Source organism: Chanodichthys erythropterus, chromosome 20, assembly GCF_024489055.1.
Source record: "Chanodichthys erythropterus isolate Z2021 chromosome 20, ASM2448905v1, whole genome shotgun sequence".
NCBI classification, from domain to species: domain Eukaryota; kingdom Metazoa; phylum Chordata; class Actinopteri; order Cypriniformes; family Xenocyprididae; genus Chanodichthys; species Chanodichthys erythropterus.
The window spans coordinates 4,747,852-4,766,958 of record NC_090240.1 but is presented as its reverse complement, the minus strand read 5'-3'; the positions used below and the strand labels follow the sequence as shown (position 1 = coordinate 4,766,958).

At 34.8% G+C, this 19,107-nt stretch overlaps 3 protein-coding genes across 6 annotated transcripts in view; 1 reads left to right on the top strand and 2 right to left on the bottom strand.

The window, feature by feature from the left end:
- tspan2b (tetraspanin 2b) overlaps positions 1–3,908 on the top strand; it is a 30,218-nt gene extending 26,310 nt beyond the window's left edge. The window contains exons 7-9 of one of the 4 annotated variants that reach the window (XM_067371899.1): positions 350–433; positions 1,286–1,317; positions 1,683–3,908. In XM_067371899.1, the coding sequence (XP_067228000.1) occupies positions 350–433; positions 1,286–1,297 (96 nt within the window). In that variant the 3' untranslated portion in view covers positions 1,298–1,317; positions 1,683–3,908. Of the gene's footprint in view, positions 1–349 lie in introns of all 4 variants that reach the window. The other 3 variants (XR_010892928.1, XM_067371896.1, XM_067371898.1) reach the window with 3 other exon arrangements.
- Positions 3,909–4,407: 499 nt separating this feature from the next.
- On the bottom strand, positions 4,408–10,055 carry slc25a55b (solute carrier family 25 member 55b). Its single transcript, XM_067371894.1, has 9 exons — positions 9,934–10,055; positions 9,518–9,643; positions 9,130–9,185; positions 8,645–8,735; positions 8,436–8,554; positions 8,026–8,212; positions 6,750–6,904; positions 6,587–6,662; positions 4,408–6,476 (listed from the first exon to the last, which is right to left on the bottom strand). Exons 1-9 carry the CDS (start codon positions 9,951–9,953, stop codon positions 6,317–6,319), a joined length of 990 nt encoding a protein of 329 aa, XP_067227995.1. The 5' UTR covers positions 9,954–10,055; the 3' UTR covers positions 4,408–6,316.
- A 5,012-nt stretch (positions 10,056–15,067) lies between these two features.
- Positions 15,068–17,695, bottom strand: LOC137009572 (thyrotropin subunit beta). The gene is made up of 2 exons (XM_067371901.1): positions 16,989–17,695; positions 15,068–15,413 (listed from the first exon to the last, which is right to left on the bottom strand). The coding sequence occupies exons 1-2, from the start codon at positions 17,184–17,186 to the stop codon at positions 15,174–15,176; spliced, it is 438 nt and encodes a 145-aa protein (XP_067228002.1). The 5' UTR covers positions 17,187–17,695; the 3' UTR covers positions 15,068–15,173.
- Between the last annotated feature and the right edge of the window lie 1,412 nt (positions 17,696–19,107).

Here is a 19,107-nt window from a genome sequence, read left to right as displayed (position 1 = left end):
AGGACTGCCAGTGCTAGGTAAATGTAAAGCAGACAATAAATCTACTTCAAACATCACAACTACCAAAACAACATGTCTACACATGGCACAAGCTATGCGTCAAATAGAACAAAGCAAATAGAACCCATTATAATCAGTGAGTCTGTCTACACTGGATGTGACATGACAAGACAAAAATCCCTGACAGCAAACTGATGCCTTGTTCTATTTCTGACGTACTCCAGCACTTTGGCACTTGAAAATAATATATTCACAAAAAGGGGGGCCTGGCAGAAAAAGTTTGGAAACCACTGGTGTAGAAGGATATGGTATTAAGATACATATTATAAATCTGTTTCACTGTCTGCAGACATGTCATGTGGCCATTGAAGAGTTTTTCAACAGTAAGCTCTTCATCGTGGGTTATGTGGGAATTGGAATCGCAGGAGTCATGGTAAATTCCCATATGTCAATAAATGTAGTCAACTTATGACATTTGCATTTGCCGATGAACATTGCATCATATGAAAGAATTTTTTTCTTGCTTGTCAACTGAAAACAAACATGAAAAACACCATGAGACAGGAGACACTCTCGGACATTGCAGTAGGCAACGGTCCATGCATGTGGATTTGGATAAAACAGTTAATCACTTTGATACCATGCCATTTAGCCCTTCACAGTGGCGTAACGGCCCGGCAGGGCCTATTAAATTATTATTATTATTTTGAGTTTATTTTGTCATTAAAGATATTTCGTGTTGGATCCCTTACCTTCATCTTCTTCATCTTTGTGACAAAAACACAACAGTTCAACAAATAAGAAGTTAATATTGTGTTATATTTTTGTGTTATATTATGATTTGTTATTGTCTTAATTTTGACAACAAAATATTACTTAGAAAGCCACAGCAGAACTTTTGTGCATCTCCAAGAAACACACAGCAGTGTTTAGTATCTGATTGAATCCACATTTTGAGGGAATCAATCGAGTGATTGATTCAATGATTCAATGAACTAATGATTCAATGGCCCATTCATAAAGAGAGCCATTTACTTAATTCTGAATGAATCAGCCATTTGAACGAATTGATAATTGAATGACTCAATGACTTACTCGTATAGACATTTACTACCACCTACTGGCAGTTTTATTTTCTTATTTAGAGTATCACTTCATTAAATAAAAATAACATTAATAATTTCACATTTTGGGGATAGTTTGCCCAAAAATGAAAATTCTGTTTATTTACATTTACTCATTCTCATGTTGTTTCAAACCTGTATGACTTTCTTTCTTTTTGCAGAACATAAAATAAGATAATTATGAAGAATGTTGGTAACCAAACTCTTTTGGTCTCTAAATATATCTAAATACTAATTCTGATGCAGCTTAGGAAAAAAAAAAAAAAACATTGCCGTTGTAGCCTAAATGTAATAAATTCTATGTTGAATTAAATTAAATATTTCTTTCTTGAAGCTATTTTTTGTAATGTCTGTTTGATGCTTTTCTCATTTAACACAATAATGACTTTATCTTTTGGGGTTAATTTCTCAGCCAAATTTGTGTGATTCATTTAGAATAATGTGCACCTACTGTATAGAGTAATATGAGGGCTAATTATTAAGAAAGCAAATCTTAATTTAAATCAATTTAAATTTCATGTCATCTTTGTATATGTGTAACATCTTCTCTTTTTACAGATTATTGGCATGATCTTCAGTATGGTCCTATGCTGTGCAATCCGGAACAGCAGGGAGATGATCTAACACTGTCTTCCTCGCCCTGAAATGACCTTTCTCCTTTGACACTTAACCTTCACTGGACTTGCATATACAACAATAACATTCCAACCAAGTTCAAGGTGTTCTTCTGCCACCCTGTAATCTCAGGAGCTGAAAACAAACTCCATGTTCATAATCGTGTACACCTCCCGAAACTTATTCCAGCCTGGTTGTTTTAACTGTTTCAGATTGCCGGATTGTCATTATTTAATGCCTACTGGTTAGGTGCCGAGCTGGATTTTCCAAATGCGTCAAAAACAAGATGCCTTTCCATTATTTCTTTAAATTGTGTTAATATAATTTAGATATTGACTTCAGTTTTAGTGCACACTGATTTGTGTTTTTATGCTATTCTTGGCTGTTGCTGTGTGGCTTCACATGTCAGATAAAAATATTGTGTAATGTGATGCCAGGGGTTCTGTGGCAATCCCACGGCCGGGTGGGAACGGCGATAAGACCCACAGATGCCTTTCACTTTATGTTAGTACACAAAGAAAGTAGTCTTCTTTGTCATCAAGAGATTGCAAACGCAAATTTATGAAGGATGCACACAGAACTCTAAACTCACATGATGTAGATCTTTAGAGGAATCCTTGTATTATTGAAGACCATATCGTTCAGTAAGCCTTCTTAAGTCTTGCTTCGGAATTTCTCCATGTTCAAAACACACTAACACACATTTCCAGCTCTGCTTTCATGCTTTTGAACTCATGCTAACACTGGTGAGATGATTGGGTTTCTGTTATGCAACAGCTGCAGCCCCCACTGATGACGGTACAGCATGGTGTTCAGTGGAGCCAAATCTACTCATTTATGTGGATCTTATGTTGTGGAGTTGCCTGGTTATTTTGTGCATGTAGCTATAAGTAAAGAATCAAGGCTGATACTATCTTGTGCCTTCTACCGTCTGTCTGTGGTTGCATCCAAACATCTGTTCTGTGAAAACGAAGCAGATCATGAAAAGCATTTGAATCATTTGTTTGATTCATTCACCATCTGTAGTCTAAGCAGTGTCCTTAATTGTGACATGCTACATCTAAAACTATTTTAAACATTTTTTTTCACCATGCATTTATATAAAATGCATGAATAAATCAGACATGCATTCAGTGACCTCATATTAATATGAGATTGACGATGTAGATTCCTTTCTACAATATCACACATTCATTTATATAATTAGTCCGTTTTTTTTTTTTTTTTTTTTGTGATTTTGCCAGTTATCAAATAGGACCGTGAAGTTGAGACAGGAAGTAATGAGAGAGGGAAACAGGATCAGGAAAGGACCTCGAGCCAAGGCACGAACTCAGGTCACTCAAGGTACATCTGCACCATATGTCGTATTTTGAGGTTTTAATTAGATTTTGTTTCCTGGATTTCCAATAACGTTTCACACTTTTGAACCCATACATTTTTACCCTAAAATTTTGATTTTGAACAATATATATATTTTCAACTACCCTTCAACTTTAAATGATCAAATTCAAAATTTTGGAATGAACACTGAAGTATCAACAAATTGTAACGAACCGCAATTTCCATATAACCGAACTTAAACAGACTTACATTTCTGTGTACATATCTGTGAGTTTCATAGGTTCTTATTGTAGTTGTAGCGATCATGAAGATCTGTATTGTGTGGTTGATGTGTATAGAAGGCAGCTTTAGCCAGTGTACAGTAACTTTTGCTTCATAATTTTGTTGCATTTGAATATTAAGGTGCCTTTTTTAATTTATCTGAAAAGACAACTTAATATTAACACTTTTTTCATGAAAGGATTGGAAAAGGGATAAAATCTCTCTTTTTTGTTATTTATAATGGGACAGCCATTGGTTGGTCAGATATATTTCTGCTGGTGCATCACTGCTGAAGTTCCTCAAGTTGAAGTGGCATTAGAGTAGCGATTAGGATACGTCGTAGTCGATGCTAACAGAGAGTAACACATGAAACAAGTGTTCCGTTCACATTCGATGTTGATGTAGATCTGTTCTCCAGCACATTTGTGGTTGTTCAGACTGTAATACAACTAGTATGGAGCGTGTAGCTTCAAGTAGAGGCTCTGTTGTAAACTATTTTTGGTGTGTCATTCTTACAATTTGTGTAAACGATGTAGAGATTTTTTTTTTTTTTTTTTTTTTTTTTTTGTACTGTAAACACAACACTGAAAATGTTTTGATGTTAGTGTTCATAATTTGTGTGTTTAATTTATTTTCTAGAATTCAAAAAATAGAAAAAATAAGTTCAAAATAGCATTCGGGTTTCTCAGGAACATTGCAGCACGAGAACAAATAAACTTGTTTGAGGTTTCTGAGTCTTGTGTTTTTTTCAGATTTTCATATCACCAGCGACATGTTGCTGATAAGACATACCATCTTATCAGAACCGTCTGAATTTGGCACTGGCTTGCAGTCATAAGGTGAAAAGTAATGCTTCAATATAATAGTTTTACACATTATTTAGTCACACCAAGTTTGCCAATATCTCATTGAATTGTAATCTCTGACAAAATGTTGACATAAAAAATACAAATGATTTTGATATGAAAATGTTTATGTAAAAAATATAAAATATAGAAATATATAAACAGAAAAATTAACATTTTAAAATGATTTAAAAGTGCCTAAACTAGGCAAAGCTCTGAAATGTATACATTTTTTAATGATTTTGTGTTACTAGGTATATTTCTTGCCACATGAGCTCCAGAGTCAAACACAAATGCTGGTTAATTATTAAGATTAACTTTTAAATAAATAAAAAAATGTGTCTTTAAATACAGAAGTTATAAAATAAAACCAATTTTATAGTAAATTACACTGCTAACTACAGTTTATCATGTACACACAGTCAAGACTTTGCCTTGTCTTTCTGACATGAACTGCACGTCAGCTGCAAGTGAATACTATGCAGTAAGCTCTTGGACAGAATCACACAGGCTAAAGTTTCAGCTGCAGTGCACAGTGTGCACTTTTCACCAACACAGATGTGTTCTTAGTTAACACCTGCCAAGAACTTTAGATGTTTGTATATTTGTGAGTTTTCTTTACACTACTGCGACACATGCTATTTGAATCTTTAACTTGTCATTTTCACTGAAGAACACATATCTAATACATAGGCTACTGTACAAAAACTTTATTCTTTTATGGGCTAAAAATAAATAAGTGTTATATTTCAATACTGCGAAGATTTAAGGATACAGTTTTTTAAAGGCTTGTTTACTACTATTTCACAACTAATTAATTGCATGTTTTTTTTCTTGTTTTTACAAATTATCACCTGTTCTGAGTTAGTTTTTTATTGTCTTTCACATCTCTTAACACCATCTTATAAAGCAGATCAATCATTTTGATAAAAAAAATATAGTTGGAAGTATTTCAAAATTGAAATATCACGTACTTTACTACACCTTAAAAATGGTTGGTTGATGTATTGTGTTATTGTGTTCAACAGTTTGTAAATTAATTACCAGTGTTAGTAGCAAATAGATTAGCCAAACATGCCAAACAATTTTGTGGCATTCCACATTTAAAAACAGCTTAAAACCTTCAAGAAACTTTTTGTATTTTGTATAAAAAATGTATTTGCACATACTAACTGCAAAATCAGGAACACTGTGGAATTAACATTGAGTTTAGTTTGTCATGGTCCTAGTGTCAAACCACTGTTCAGTTCCATATTTCTTCTATTTGGTACATTTCAATATGTGAATCCCACTCCAATCACCGATTTCTGAACATTTGAACTACTTGGAAAGGTTCAGGACGTGTCAGACATGTTTAAAGCTCTAAGTATGACAATTTAATAAGGTTAGGTTGAACAGAATGTCTTTTAATTCTGTTAATGTAAAACCTTTTCCTCACTTCAGCAGGAATCAAACATCCTGTCTCTGTGTGTCTCTTTAGAGTCATGTATATTGTATAACAATGTCTTCATAGATATGTCTCTATACTAATGTCCACAGTAATCAGCAGCGCCTGCATAATATTGTGCATATACAAACATCACAAGACAGGTAGGAAGGAACTGATAATGGAGGACATGTGTATAGAAAAAACAGACATTACAAGATTGTCTGGCTCATTGAGTGCATGAATCATGACTGTATGCTTTCAAATCATCCCTCACTGAGGATAAATCTGACTGTCTCTGACCATACATTTCCAAAAGAAAAAGAAACCCAATCATGTTCAATGATATAGCTTCTTCAATAAGCCATTTGAATATGCTAAAGGTAGCATGTAAAGACACTATCAGTCTTCTCCAAAAAACATTTGTTTCAACACACACTCATGGCAAGACATAATATTTTGCACAAGGTGGCGAAATCGTGGGATGTCCTTTAACTTGGATCATATATAACCTTCCAGGTTACAGTCATGGTGAAGTAGGTTTTGGTTGAATGTTTTTGTATGACCCAGATTTGAACAATTTTACCATCTCATATAAATTATTACAAATTCAACCAGGTTGGTTTGTTCTCAAATATTTAGTCGCATCGTAGCTGCGTTGGTCTTTAAAGTTTAATTCAGGTGGTTTCATAGTGTGAAGATGTTTAGACAGAGTAAAGGTTGAATGGGGTTTGTCCTAAGAGGAACTCTCCAACACCGATAAAGTAAACCACTTGAGCAATTCCAAAGAGCGGAGCAATGACTAGCGCCCTGCAGCCGGCACCCTTCAGAAAAGCAGTTGGCCCTTCTTTACGCATTATCTTTCTGTAGGAAGAAAGAGCAGCATTATCATTAATACAACGGAAGAGGAACCAAAAGTGGTTACTATTTCCCTTTCCCAGAATGTCCGTTATCCAAGTTACTGGATACTATACCTGATGCAGTCTAACACGCCATTATAGGTGTCTTCATTGGCACTTTTATTGAGTGACTGCAGCCGGGTTTTCACCACTGGATAGAGATGGAACAGCCTTATTCTTTGCACATACACTAACATCTATTCAAATACATGTTGTTCAGCCAATCTTGAACACTCACCATCACAAGGACTGACTGCCACAGCCGCTGTACATCCAGCCACACAGCCCGAAATAAAAGACCAGTAAAAAGGCACGTCGTCTTCCTCAGATGTCTTGCCCAGCTGGTTGATGTGGGCAAACAGTGGAAAGTAAATCACAGAGAAGGGGATATCCCTGTAAGAAGAAGACCCAAGGTCTGTTTTAGAGAGATAACTTGTTGGACGTTCGTGGATCAGCGTCTTTAACATACCAAACAATTACAGCCCTAACCCCAACCAACCCCTAAAATTTGAGAGCAATGACAGGCTACTAAGAAAGTTGTTGAAGGCTCTAAGGCTATGTTCAGACTGCAGGCAAATCAGATCTTTTCAGGCAGACTGTCTGCACTATTAATTGCTAGTGATCAAATAAGATTTGTGTGTCCAGACATAACCTACATGGGTTGCTTGGGTAACGATGAAGGCGTACCCACATTTGGGATAAGGCTTTCAAAAAGGATGTGCATCATCTCGCTCTCCAAATTAGTGCCCTGTCGAGTCGCAGTGCAGAACTCCTCTTTGGACATACCATTTTAAATACTTCTGACATTTTCATGTTTCGACGTTATTGTTGTCTGTCATGTTAAGAGTGATGCAAAAGACAATTTGAAACCAATTTGAGCAGCCAGAGCGCCTAGACTGAGATGCATCTGTAAAAATCTGATTGGAATCGCATTTCAAACCACCTCCATACATGGTTGGAATCAGATGTGAAAAAAATCTGATTTCATGTGGGTCTTTTTTTTTTTTTTTTTTTTGCTGTCCAGACTTCCAAAAACCCATCTGGATAAAATCTGGAAATGCAAAAAATGTTTTTGCTGACAGTCTGAACGTGTCCTCACTCTGCCATAACCTGACTCTATAATACATTTGTTTGATGGCAATGTTCTAGGATAAACAAGTATGTTGCTCCAGGGGCAAGTCCAACTTAACCATGGGTGTCCAATCCTGCTTTTGGAGGATTGGACAAAGTTTAGCTCCAGCCCTAATTAAACACACCTCAACTGGCTAATCAAGGACTTCAGGATCACTAGAATCTTCCAGGTAGATGTGTTAGAGCTAAACTCAGTAGGAAAGGAGCTAGGAGCAGGATTGGACACCCCAACTTACACCAATATTTGATTGTGATATTTAGGCTAGTGGTACCTCTTATTTAGGCCTGTGGTATTAGATTTGTTCATATTCTGTTTGCCCCTACCACAGTTTAAGCAATAGGATGCATTGCCTCATCATTTACATTACAGGATGGAGTCTTACCTCATGAGGGTTGCACCTAGTCCTTTGTAAAGTCCCTGGATGCCCTTTGTGCGGAGCAGTTCCTGGGTAATCTGAATGGCTGACACTTTCCTGGTTGAAGACACAGGACCCACACTGTACGAGCAGTTCAGGACTGGACTGGCCGTTCCAAGTTTCACAGTGTGGAGCATGTGCCTCTGCTGAGCCACTGGATGTGAAAAATACAGCCTGTCAAATATCTTTCTTCCCAAAAAAAAACCTTACAAGTCTTCTAATTCATACAAAGTGTGTTGGGGAAACAAGAAAAGTGTGTTGGGTACAAGAAAGACATATCCTCAGATGTGATGATTGTTTACATCATAAACATTAAGGGCATTGAAACTAGATTCATCATGATAGAAGGTGAACCTGGGTCAGTATTTATGACTCACCAAGTCGTCCTGCATCCTGAAGTTGGATCTTGAGCATTTCCATGGGGGTTGTTACAATAACCTGACACATCCCTGCCCCACAACCAGCCAGCATTTCCTGAAACACGCTCAGCTTGAGTCTGAAACACAGGTGTGTATCATTCACCCTCTTTTCATGTAACTATTCTTGAGCACAGCACAATTTTTTGATAGAAGCAGAGGGAACATACTCTCCCCTACTGAGTCGCTGACGGAAGAAATCATTGGCGGCCAGTTTGATGGCCTTTTCAGGAGTCACCAGTGTCAGGTTGACTGCTGCACCTGTAGGAAGAAAACTTATCATTCCATCCATCTCAAATATTTACCACTACAAAGATACTTTAATTTTGTTGTTTTAAGTTTTGTGGGGGAAATTCCTGCTTTGGATCCTTTATAAAATATTTTGTTTGCGAATGTATAGAACTTTGCAAACTATATCAAATATCTAAAAGTAAGTCACAGTTAAAGGTATATAAACACAGCTGCCCAGACCAACACCCATTTCAGTCCATTTCAATCATTTTGGATCAGTGCCTCGCTCCAGTTAATGGTATAAAGTGCTGACATGCAAATTATATTGCTTTATGAAGATGTCTCTAGGGGCTTAAGATTTTAGGAAAAGATGAAGGTCGTGTGTTTTTTCTTTTAAAAATTCTATCAATTTAAAACTACTTACCTCTGTACATTCCAAAGTATCCCTCAGATCGAACAGTCTTTATCAGACAGTCCATCCTAAGCACAATAATAAGAATATGTTATTGTTGTCTACTGAGCTATATCAGCATTCTAAATCAATACAATGAAGCCTGAATAAGCCGCACCTTTTTCACTCATACATTGTGTTCTGAAAAAGAAAAACTAGTTTTCGGGCCTCCATAACAGGTAATTATCTCACTTTCTCCCAGGAACTCTCTTTCAAAGAAACTGCTTTCTTTGTTTAGGCTTCAGTTAACTTGCAATAAGTGTTCGGTGTCAAGTTTTGAAAGTGGATTAGAATAGACAAAACAAAGTTCCTAAATGAATTAAAATAAACTAAATATTACAAATGTGGAATGCAAACATACATATTTTTGTAGACCCGTTGACTTCCTCTTTGGTTCTGGAGTCTTGTCTTGGCAAGATCTATGGGAAACACACAGGTAACGCCCACCAGTCCAGCAACTCCACCATTGATGAGCTTGGCAGGGAGGCTTGCGAGGAATAGAAAAAAGCAAATAAATGAATCAATACCCACCAAAAATATAGTCATTGTATTCCTAGCGCTTTCAATCAGTCCTAACCCATTCTTCCATTTCACATTTGTACAAACTCAAGGCACCGCTTCGAAGGTAAAGATAAATGACAAAAGAGGCAATGACAGGTTGACACTTGTATATAAGAGTTAAAATCAACAGGTTCAGACTAATTACATGAACACTGCAGCACCAAAAGTGTTTTTACTGAATACAGTACACAACATACAGTGGTTCTGTTTCCATACCTGATTGGTTGTTGAGACATGGTGAGAGGTTTGTGATCTGAGGACTGAGGTAGACAGAGGAGCAGTCACTGTGCAAAGCAGCAGAGAGGGGTTATATACAGCAACCCCTCCCAGGAGCTTCGGGCAACACTGGCGTTCACTCCCTCACTGTGTGTCTCCACTAGGACTGACTGCACAGCCAATCAGAGAAGCAGGATCTTCTTACAGTAAGCATGCAAACAGACACTTACACTACTGCACACACACTTGCATACATATTTAAGGATTTTAGGTGAGTACATTTGGGGGGAATTAAGAATGTTGGATTTCTTCCAAAACATGCTCTTACATGTCCATACCTGAATGACTCCAAATAGTTTTTTTTTTTTTTTTTTTAATATTTCCTTCACTATCAGAAAACTTCCATAGTACAAATTCTTTGTTTTTAATTTTATTGAACAATTTATAAGAAGTGCTAGTTACACGAAGAACAATAACATAAAAATGTTAATATGGCAGGATTTATTTTTGTATTTTCACTTCAAATTATGTAAAATTGATTTACATCAAATTCATTTTTAATAGTTCAGATGATTTTTTTTTTTTTTTTTTTTTTGGGCCTCAATTTCACATTTGATTCAATGTGCAGTTTCTGTCATAACACAGAAGGAGACAACACAGATAAGTAGTGAATCATTGGTATTTATTTGCAGAAACCGGAATCAATAGCAGGACTGAGTTAATGGTCAGTATAACTGCAGTCAGAATGTTTGAGGATGACTTAGGATGATAACAGAGATCTTGTGTTGCAGAACAAATCTTTGATGAGCTGGCAGATGGAGACAGATGACTGAAGACTGGTGACAGAAGAAACAGGACGTTGGTGGTAACAGGTAAGTAGATCAGGTAGGTGTTCAGATAAGTGTCCATTAGTATAAACAAGACCAGACCACTGTGGTGAGGATGGTGACTGCTGATATAGGAAGTGCTGATGAGTGATAACGAGGGTGGCGGATTGCAGGTGCAGGTGATTGAGGAGAGCGTGCAGGTGGTGAGCAGGAGGGATTCTGGGAAGTGTAGTGTTGAGGGTGACTGAGCTGGTGACTGTGACAGTTTCTGAGTGAAATTTGTTTATACATCATTTTTTTCCAGTGTTGTTGTCTCATCTTAAAGCATTGAGAGATACCCTTGTGAAAAATAAGTGTGCTTAATTGTACTTCTTAAAAGTCTTAAAAGTATACTTTTTAAAAATTTTACTTGCAGACAATTTAATATATTTAAAAATAAAGGCCACTTAAGTGTACTTAAAGAGAGTACACTTTCTTGACTATATTTCCTAACACACTTAAGTACGCTTTTAAAAAAATGCACTTTGTAATAATGTTTAATTAGTCTCACTTTAGTTTAGGGTATAGGTAGTTAATTACAACTTTTGCCTCAATAAACTCCTAATTAGTGCTTGTTAATAGTTAGTAAGGTTGTTAAGTTTAGGTTTTGGGTAAGATTAAGGGATGTATAATATGGTCATGCAGAATAAGGCATTAATATGTACTTTATAAGTACTAACAAACAGCCAATATCCGAGTAATATGCATGATAATAAGCAACTAGTTAATAGTGAGAACTGGACCCTTATTGTTATATTATCTAATTAAGTTTTACTGAAACATAGTAAAGTGTCAGTGAAGACGATTTGATAGAGGGAATCCTGGTGTTTGTGGAAAATGTGAAGGAACTTCTCCCAGCTTTCTATTTCGATTTTGCCCTGATGATTGAGGTAAATCATCACTTAGGTAACACAGTTGGTGTTCAAAAGTACTGCGAATCTGCAAAATGTTGATTATTATTATTTTTTTTTTTTAATAAAAGCTTAATTAAAAAAAAAATGAACAGGTGTCCCAGTTCAAAAGTTTACATACATTTGATTCTTAATACTGTGTGTCATTACCTGGATACTTGTTTTGTGATGAGTCCTTTGTTCATCCTGAGCAGTTTAACTGTCCTCTGTTCTTCAGATAAATCCTCCAGGTCCTTCACAGTCTTTGCTTTTCCAGCATCTTCTGCATACTTTTCACACTGACTGTATGATTTTGAGATGCATCTTTTCACACCGGGTTAAACTGATGGACTCTTACACCACTATTATAAAGTTTACACCTCCGGACTCCTGATGCATTGCATTGCCACCCTGAGCAGTGAATGCTTTCACTTTTGTTTAGTAGCTGTAAATGAGTCCACAAAATAAACAATCATCTGGGTACCGACACACAGTATTAAGAACCAAGTGTAGGCACATTTTTGAATGGATTCACTTTTTTAATTCAGCTATAATTTTGTCTTGTGGAGTATATGCAAACATCGGATATGTGAAATTGCTTAATCAGGGCAGTGCTAAATAAAAAACAACATGCATTTTTTATGATTCCACTTATTGCTAAAATTGTTAACGTTTTTCAGATGTATATAAACTTGGACTGCATATCTATTGTTTTTCATTCATTTTAGTCAATTCTAATAATGGACTGGATCTCTCTGCTTTATAACAATTGTCTTCAATGACAAGCACTTCTGGTTTTCTTGCTCCTTTGGAGTTCTTCAGTTTGACATAGTAAACATACACTTATCTCATGTTTGTAAGAAGAGTTTGTGCTAAAATGTTTTGTTTGTTGAACTCCCTTTTGGTCCTGTTTAATGTTTGTGCTGGTGAAGTTTTGAGAGCTAATAAATCACAAAGTTTGGTAACACTTTACAATAATTTGGTAACATTGGTTAATGTATTAGCCAACATGAACAATGGGCAATCTTTCTTAGAGAGAGAGAGAGGGGAAGTACTGTACTGTGAGCGAGAAAGTTAGTGTGCATGTAAGCCTCGTTCATTGTCCTCCAGACTCTTTCCAAATGCAGTTGTGTTGTAATCCAAGTGTTTCTTGGGTTTTTCTTGTGCATCAACAAAAAGGTTTTTGTTTGTGTATTTGTTTTGGACATTGGTCTGTCAATAAATCTAGATTTCAATTTTGAATTTGTGTTGATTTCAACCAGGTAAAAATCTGTGTTTAGATTTGATTTATAGTTAGAAGACTATATATGACTAGTCAAGTTGTTTAAAGTGTACTTACTAAAAATACATTGTAGTGCGTTTAAATAAAATACACTTTTTTTGAAATACAATTTAATTTAATTTACAATAATTTCATTACAAATGTCTTTAATGCTAGTTTCATTTACACTATTATTTGATTAAAGTGTATTTTAGTTCACATTAATTGCTTGTCAGTACATTCAGAAGAACACTTTAACCACATTTCGAAGACAGCATAAGTAATTATGAAAGTACATATGAAAGTCCCACTTAAGTGGGTCAAAAATCACTTATAAGTTCAACTAATTGCATTTAATATAAATTTAAACTATAATACATTTGCATTTGTTTTCGAAAACATTACATTTAATTCACACTTAAGTGAATTATGTTATATTATTTGCGTAATAAGTACACTTTATAAAAGTATGCTAAAGTGCACTTCTTTTTCACAATGGTAGCATTTTTGTTTCAGTTAAGTTGTTAAAGGAACAGTAAATATAAAATACTTGAACCAGCAACAGGTAACTTTATAAATGGTGCATAAATAGTATATAATATATAAATATTAATAGTACAGATCTCAATAGAAGGTTACTGACTGGTTGACCATTGATAGACTGTAGATTGAAATATGTAAAGGTTCTTTCCAAGAATCAAATATCACTGTGTCCTTTATCAACCAATTTCAAGACCCTTAACCTCACTTAATCTAATTATAGCTGCAGCTGTAATAAACATTCCTTGAGTCGCTATAGGTGAAAGCGTCAACAAAATAATGAATGTAAATTATATATCATTGCCCTCCATGGTACAATATCTTTTAACGTACAATGGAGATACACATTTGTTTTGTGCTTGTGCCATTTTTAGGTTTTGTCTAGTTGTGGGTAAAATGAGACTAAAAAAAATACATACAATTTAGGCTAGTGCACGCAAGATAATTTAAAAATTATTTTATATATGAAAATATAATTTAAACTTATTTTTTACTTTCATAAATGTTGACTGAAGTATCATATTAACTTTAACCAAATTATAATATTAGTTTAATTTTATAATATATTGTGTTGAACGCTATTCCAAAAACGACAATAGAACGTTTTCCTTGCATGGTCCTCTGGTTATCAGTCGCTTTTTTCGCTTCACAGAGGATTTTTCAATGAATTCAACAAAGAATTTTTAATGTGGCACAACAAAAGACTAAAAAAAGAAAAAGGATGTTTACCAACTCTAGATGAATATAAATATAAATAAATATGTGCAAAAATGACAAAAAAAAAAAAAAAGGATAGTATAATGTGTTAATGAATATAATTTTCTTGTTGGTGTCACTGGAAAAACTCTTAACTGAAAATAAACTTCAATTGATATGTTTCATATTATGTTATGACCATACATTTTTTTTATATATATCATCTTTTCTATTTTATAGTAATAGCCTATTGAATAAAAGTTGACTGCCAAAAGTGATACGGATATTGAAAACAAAAATCACACAAATTACAAATTTGCTTGCAATTTTCAACCAAATTTTATCATTTGTTTATTTTTCAGTTTTCGCAACCCTTATTTATATACTTTGATTTCATTGTTAGCAATCCGTAACAGTTTTAAAATACATTTTTGCAGATTTTTTTCTGACACACATGTAAACATAATGTAGTTGATAAGCTGTGCAATTAATAAGTTAATATATTCCATGAGCCCTTCTGATATAACGTAAAAAGTAATCTAGCAATTTTTAAATTGTTCTCATGGATCAATGTTTTATCATTATTGTGGAGAATTTTAATAATTTTTGTGAAATATGTATTTTGCTGCTCTGATGGTGTTTTTCGATGCCAAGTAAAAAGGAAGCCTTTGGTTGTTAAAAAAAAAAAAAAAAAAAAAAAAAAAAAAAAAGTAGTGAATGATATTATGATTTACAGTAAATGAGACTTGAGAGGTTAATGCAGAAATTTATAGTGAAAAAGATACAGGCAGAAGAACCAGAACAAAGACTTTCTGTCACCTGCAATATTCATTTATTCATCTAGACACTATATATATAGCATTGTTTTAAAACCAGCCGTTTTGTTTATACCTGAATTCAAACAGAATACTCAGAACATTAGAAAATAAAGGTTATCAGAAAAAAAAAAATCTTATTGTGAGGAGGAAAGGTCCTCGTTCTTTATTCTCAGACTGCATGCAGGTGATCGGAGCAATTCCTGGGAATGTGACTTGGCTTATAGACACACTCGTTCTTGACAGTGTTGCATTTCGTGCAGCGGCACCGGTGTGCCACCGGGTAAAAGAATAGTGGGTCAATGTGGACAGGACAGCCAGGCATCCTGGCAGAAAGATAGACCACAGAAAGATGCATGCATCCTCTCTGAATCAGGAAACGCTTGCCCACAAATCCTCTCACGTTTGTGTCCTGTCACATACACAATAAAGAATATATTAGGTAACACTTTATTTAAAATCTTATGTTTATTAGCACATATTAATGTCTTATTCTGCATGACCATATTCTACATCCCATAATCCTACCCAAAACCTAAACTTAACAACCTTACTAACTATTAATAAGCAGTAATTTGAGGCAAAAGTCGTAGTTAATAGTTAGTAATCTAAAGTGTGACCCATTATTATTACATTGATTCACATGTTATTTGTAGTCTGCTGAGAGTTTGATTCTGGCCCGTATATTTTATATGGTATGCTTTTATATTTCTCAGGGTCAAAATGAAATTCGGGAGGCCTGGTTTGATTTACAAGCAACATTTAAAAATATAACAGGCTAATAAGAGACAATTGTTCTTATTATTGGCATTTCACATAATGTAGGCCATATGCCGTGTGTGTTATGACCCCAAAACAAGTCATTTATGAATAATATTGTCTTATTTCTTGTTTCACTTACTCTCTCTATATATATCTATTTTATCTCTCTTACACACACACAGCATACACAAAAAGCATATACTACACTGTAAAAAACAATCCCAGTAAAATTTACGGTAAAAACACGGCAGCTGTGGTTGCCAGAACTTTAACGTAAAAAATACAGTAGCAACGTAAAAAAAAAAAAATCTGTTAAATTTACGGTAAAATAACATATTTCATTAACTGATATAATGTTAATTTACCAACCTAATCAAGTACTAATATCTGTTTTGAACCTTTATAATACACTGACACCAAACACAGTGGTGATAAGAGTCACATGATGAATCAGAGTTCATCACAAACAGATTTTCCACAAGCTGAGGAGGACAATACTAATATATAGAAGGTGCACACAGTGTCATTCACACACACACTAAACACCATCATGGTAACATGCATTAAATTTTAAAAATGCAATAAACAATAATTTAACAACATTAGATGTAACATAAAACCCTAATGTACATAACTGATTGCAAAAAAAAAATGAGAAAAACTAAGAAGAAACAGAGTTATTTCAACGAAAATATATCAAATGTGAAGTGTCACGCAGGGAATTGTGGGAATGTCAATTTACGGTTTTTCACTGTAAATTTTACAATGAATTGTTATTTTTCTCTTCCAAAATCTGTGAATTTAACGGTATTTTACCGTAAAATTACATTAAATGTACCATTAGATCTATTACAGTTATTCACCCTATATGGTACTGAAACTTTCTGTAAGCCAATTGACAGTTTTTCACTGCAGCATTTTTACAGTCTTTTACTGTTAAAATCATTTTTTACAGTGTAGACAGAACTATGTTCTTATAATATATTCTTTGAATAAGATAATAGTTGTTTATGAGTCAATACTTTTAATATATTCAATATTAAATTCAATATAATAATGATTTCTTAATATTCTGAGACTTCACTTAAGAGCTCTTCATTTTCATAAATGCCTCACACAAAATGAAACAGAAAACATCCTTCGTCATGAAACCTCTGGGATTGATTTGGTCGGTTTTCTTTCTTTTATCTCCATGAATTTGCGTGGTAAACTTTAAGGCTCTTACCTGCGTGAAGCACATTCCGCTGCACATGGTGGTGTTGACGGCCATGCAGTGACCGCACTCGTGTCTCTCCACGAACAGCGTGTAGTTCTTCAGAGAGCAGGCCAGGAGAACATCTCCTCCCATCAGGAAAAGCAGAGTGCAAAAAAACAACATCCTCATCTTCATCCAGCACCTGTCCAAAAACTCCAGAACCAGCATAAAATGTTACTCTGGCTAATGTTCTGATCAATGCTGTTGAGAATCCTTCATATAATAAGGGTAAAAAAAAAGTCCTCCTTTCACCCAAATTTTGATTAAATCAGAGTTCCTCGCTTGCTTTTAGACTCACACTAATCCCAAATGTTGCGTGTGCCTCTTATCTGGCTGTGCAGGGAGGGAGGATCTTCAGGTTGATCCTCCACAAATCAACGTGACACCAGGGAGGATGGCCACGCACGGCCCCGCTCCAACATCTCCTGATGTAACAACAAGTGTTCGGTGGAATTGCTAATTAGAAAAACATCTTGCATTTGGTTTCAGGTGACCCCATTCATGTACCAACATGACTTGACTGCATTTATGAATAATTGTATCTTAACAATTTGATACTGGAAATAATTTCAGCAAATTTCACATAAATACCAGTTTATAATCTCCTTTTATGATTAATGTGAATATCAAGATCTATAATATCAAGATCTGTAATTTCTAAGCTATGAATGACTGATATCTGATATAAACACATTCATGAAAATATCCCCATATATATATATATATATATATATATATATATATATATATATATATATATATATATATATATATATATATATTAAAATTAAAAGATTGTCATGCAGCAAATGTTTAGGAACTCTATATAGAATAAATTATATTTTTATATAGGCCTAGTGAAATGATAACACTAAAGAATATTTAGGATATGAATAACACGAATAACAGAAAATATATGAATCTTTCTTCTTCTTATTATTATTATTTTTTCACTATATAATCAAAATATTTTGTCAGTTAACAAAATGTGCGTCATGTGGTGGCAACATGTAAGGGATAATATGTGCATTAAAACAATTCTAATGCACGTGGAGGCAAAGAACCGCCCGACATGAAGCGGAATCAGACACAGAGATAAAGTAGTGCGTAAGATTACATTTATTTTAAAAAAGTGAATTATTGCATTTATTTTAATTCATTATCGAGAGAGAGAGAGAGAGAGAGAGAGAGAGAGAGAGAGAGAGAGAGAGAGAGACGCACTTCCTCCTTCACTGTCAAAAATACACTCCTATTAGAGATCTCTACTTCACCAAATTTAGTAACGTGATAAATAACTTTACAGCCATGAGTGAAGTAGAGCAAATAAAGATAATATTAGGAGAGGGACCGACAGCAGCACTGGCTGCGAGATACGTGTGGATGTGCCACAGCCTGAGAGACAGCAGGTGAATGTGTGTAATGTGTGTGTTTGACCTCAGTGTATTCCCTACATTACGTGTGTATATATTTGTTTAACCACTGTGGTACTAAATGTTCTGTGTTACACTGTTAATTTAAGTTTAAATTATGTTGTAATATTTGATAGCATTATAATATTTGATATTATTTTCTTCTATTATACAGAGTTCTTTATACAGTTTTTTATTATTGTTGTATGTATGCTTTGGCAATATTCTATGATTTACAGTCATGCCAATAAAGCAATTTTGAATTTGAATTTGAGAGAGAGAGAGATGCGTGTCTGAACTACCTGTGTTGTATCTGTTCAGTTCTCTCTACTAACAACGAAGCTGTGAGTTCAATTAGTACTTCAAAACCGATTTTACCCCCGTCGTTGCTGAGAAATATAATGTAGTGATTCAGTGGCGAACTATTTTATTAATAAAAGTCGCGCGGCAGCATTGATAAGTTCCTGTGCTCCTGAATGTTTCTGTGCGCACGTGACCTACGCGTCTCTCTAAGGAATTTCACACTGCGCTTAACCCCGCGTTATCGTCGTTCTAAACATCGCTTTTAACCCCGGGTAAAGGAAAATTTCACACTTGTAATTTAGATGTGGGGTTAGCACCGCTTTTTACCCGGGGTTAGCACTGCTTTTGTACGCCAAACTTGTACAGTGTGAAACGAT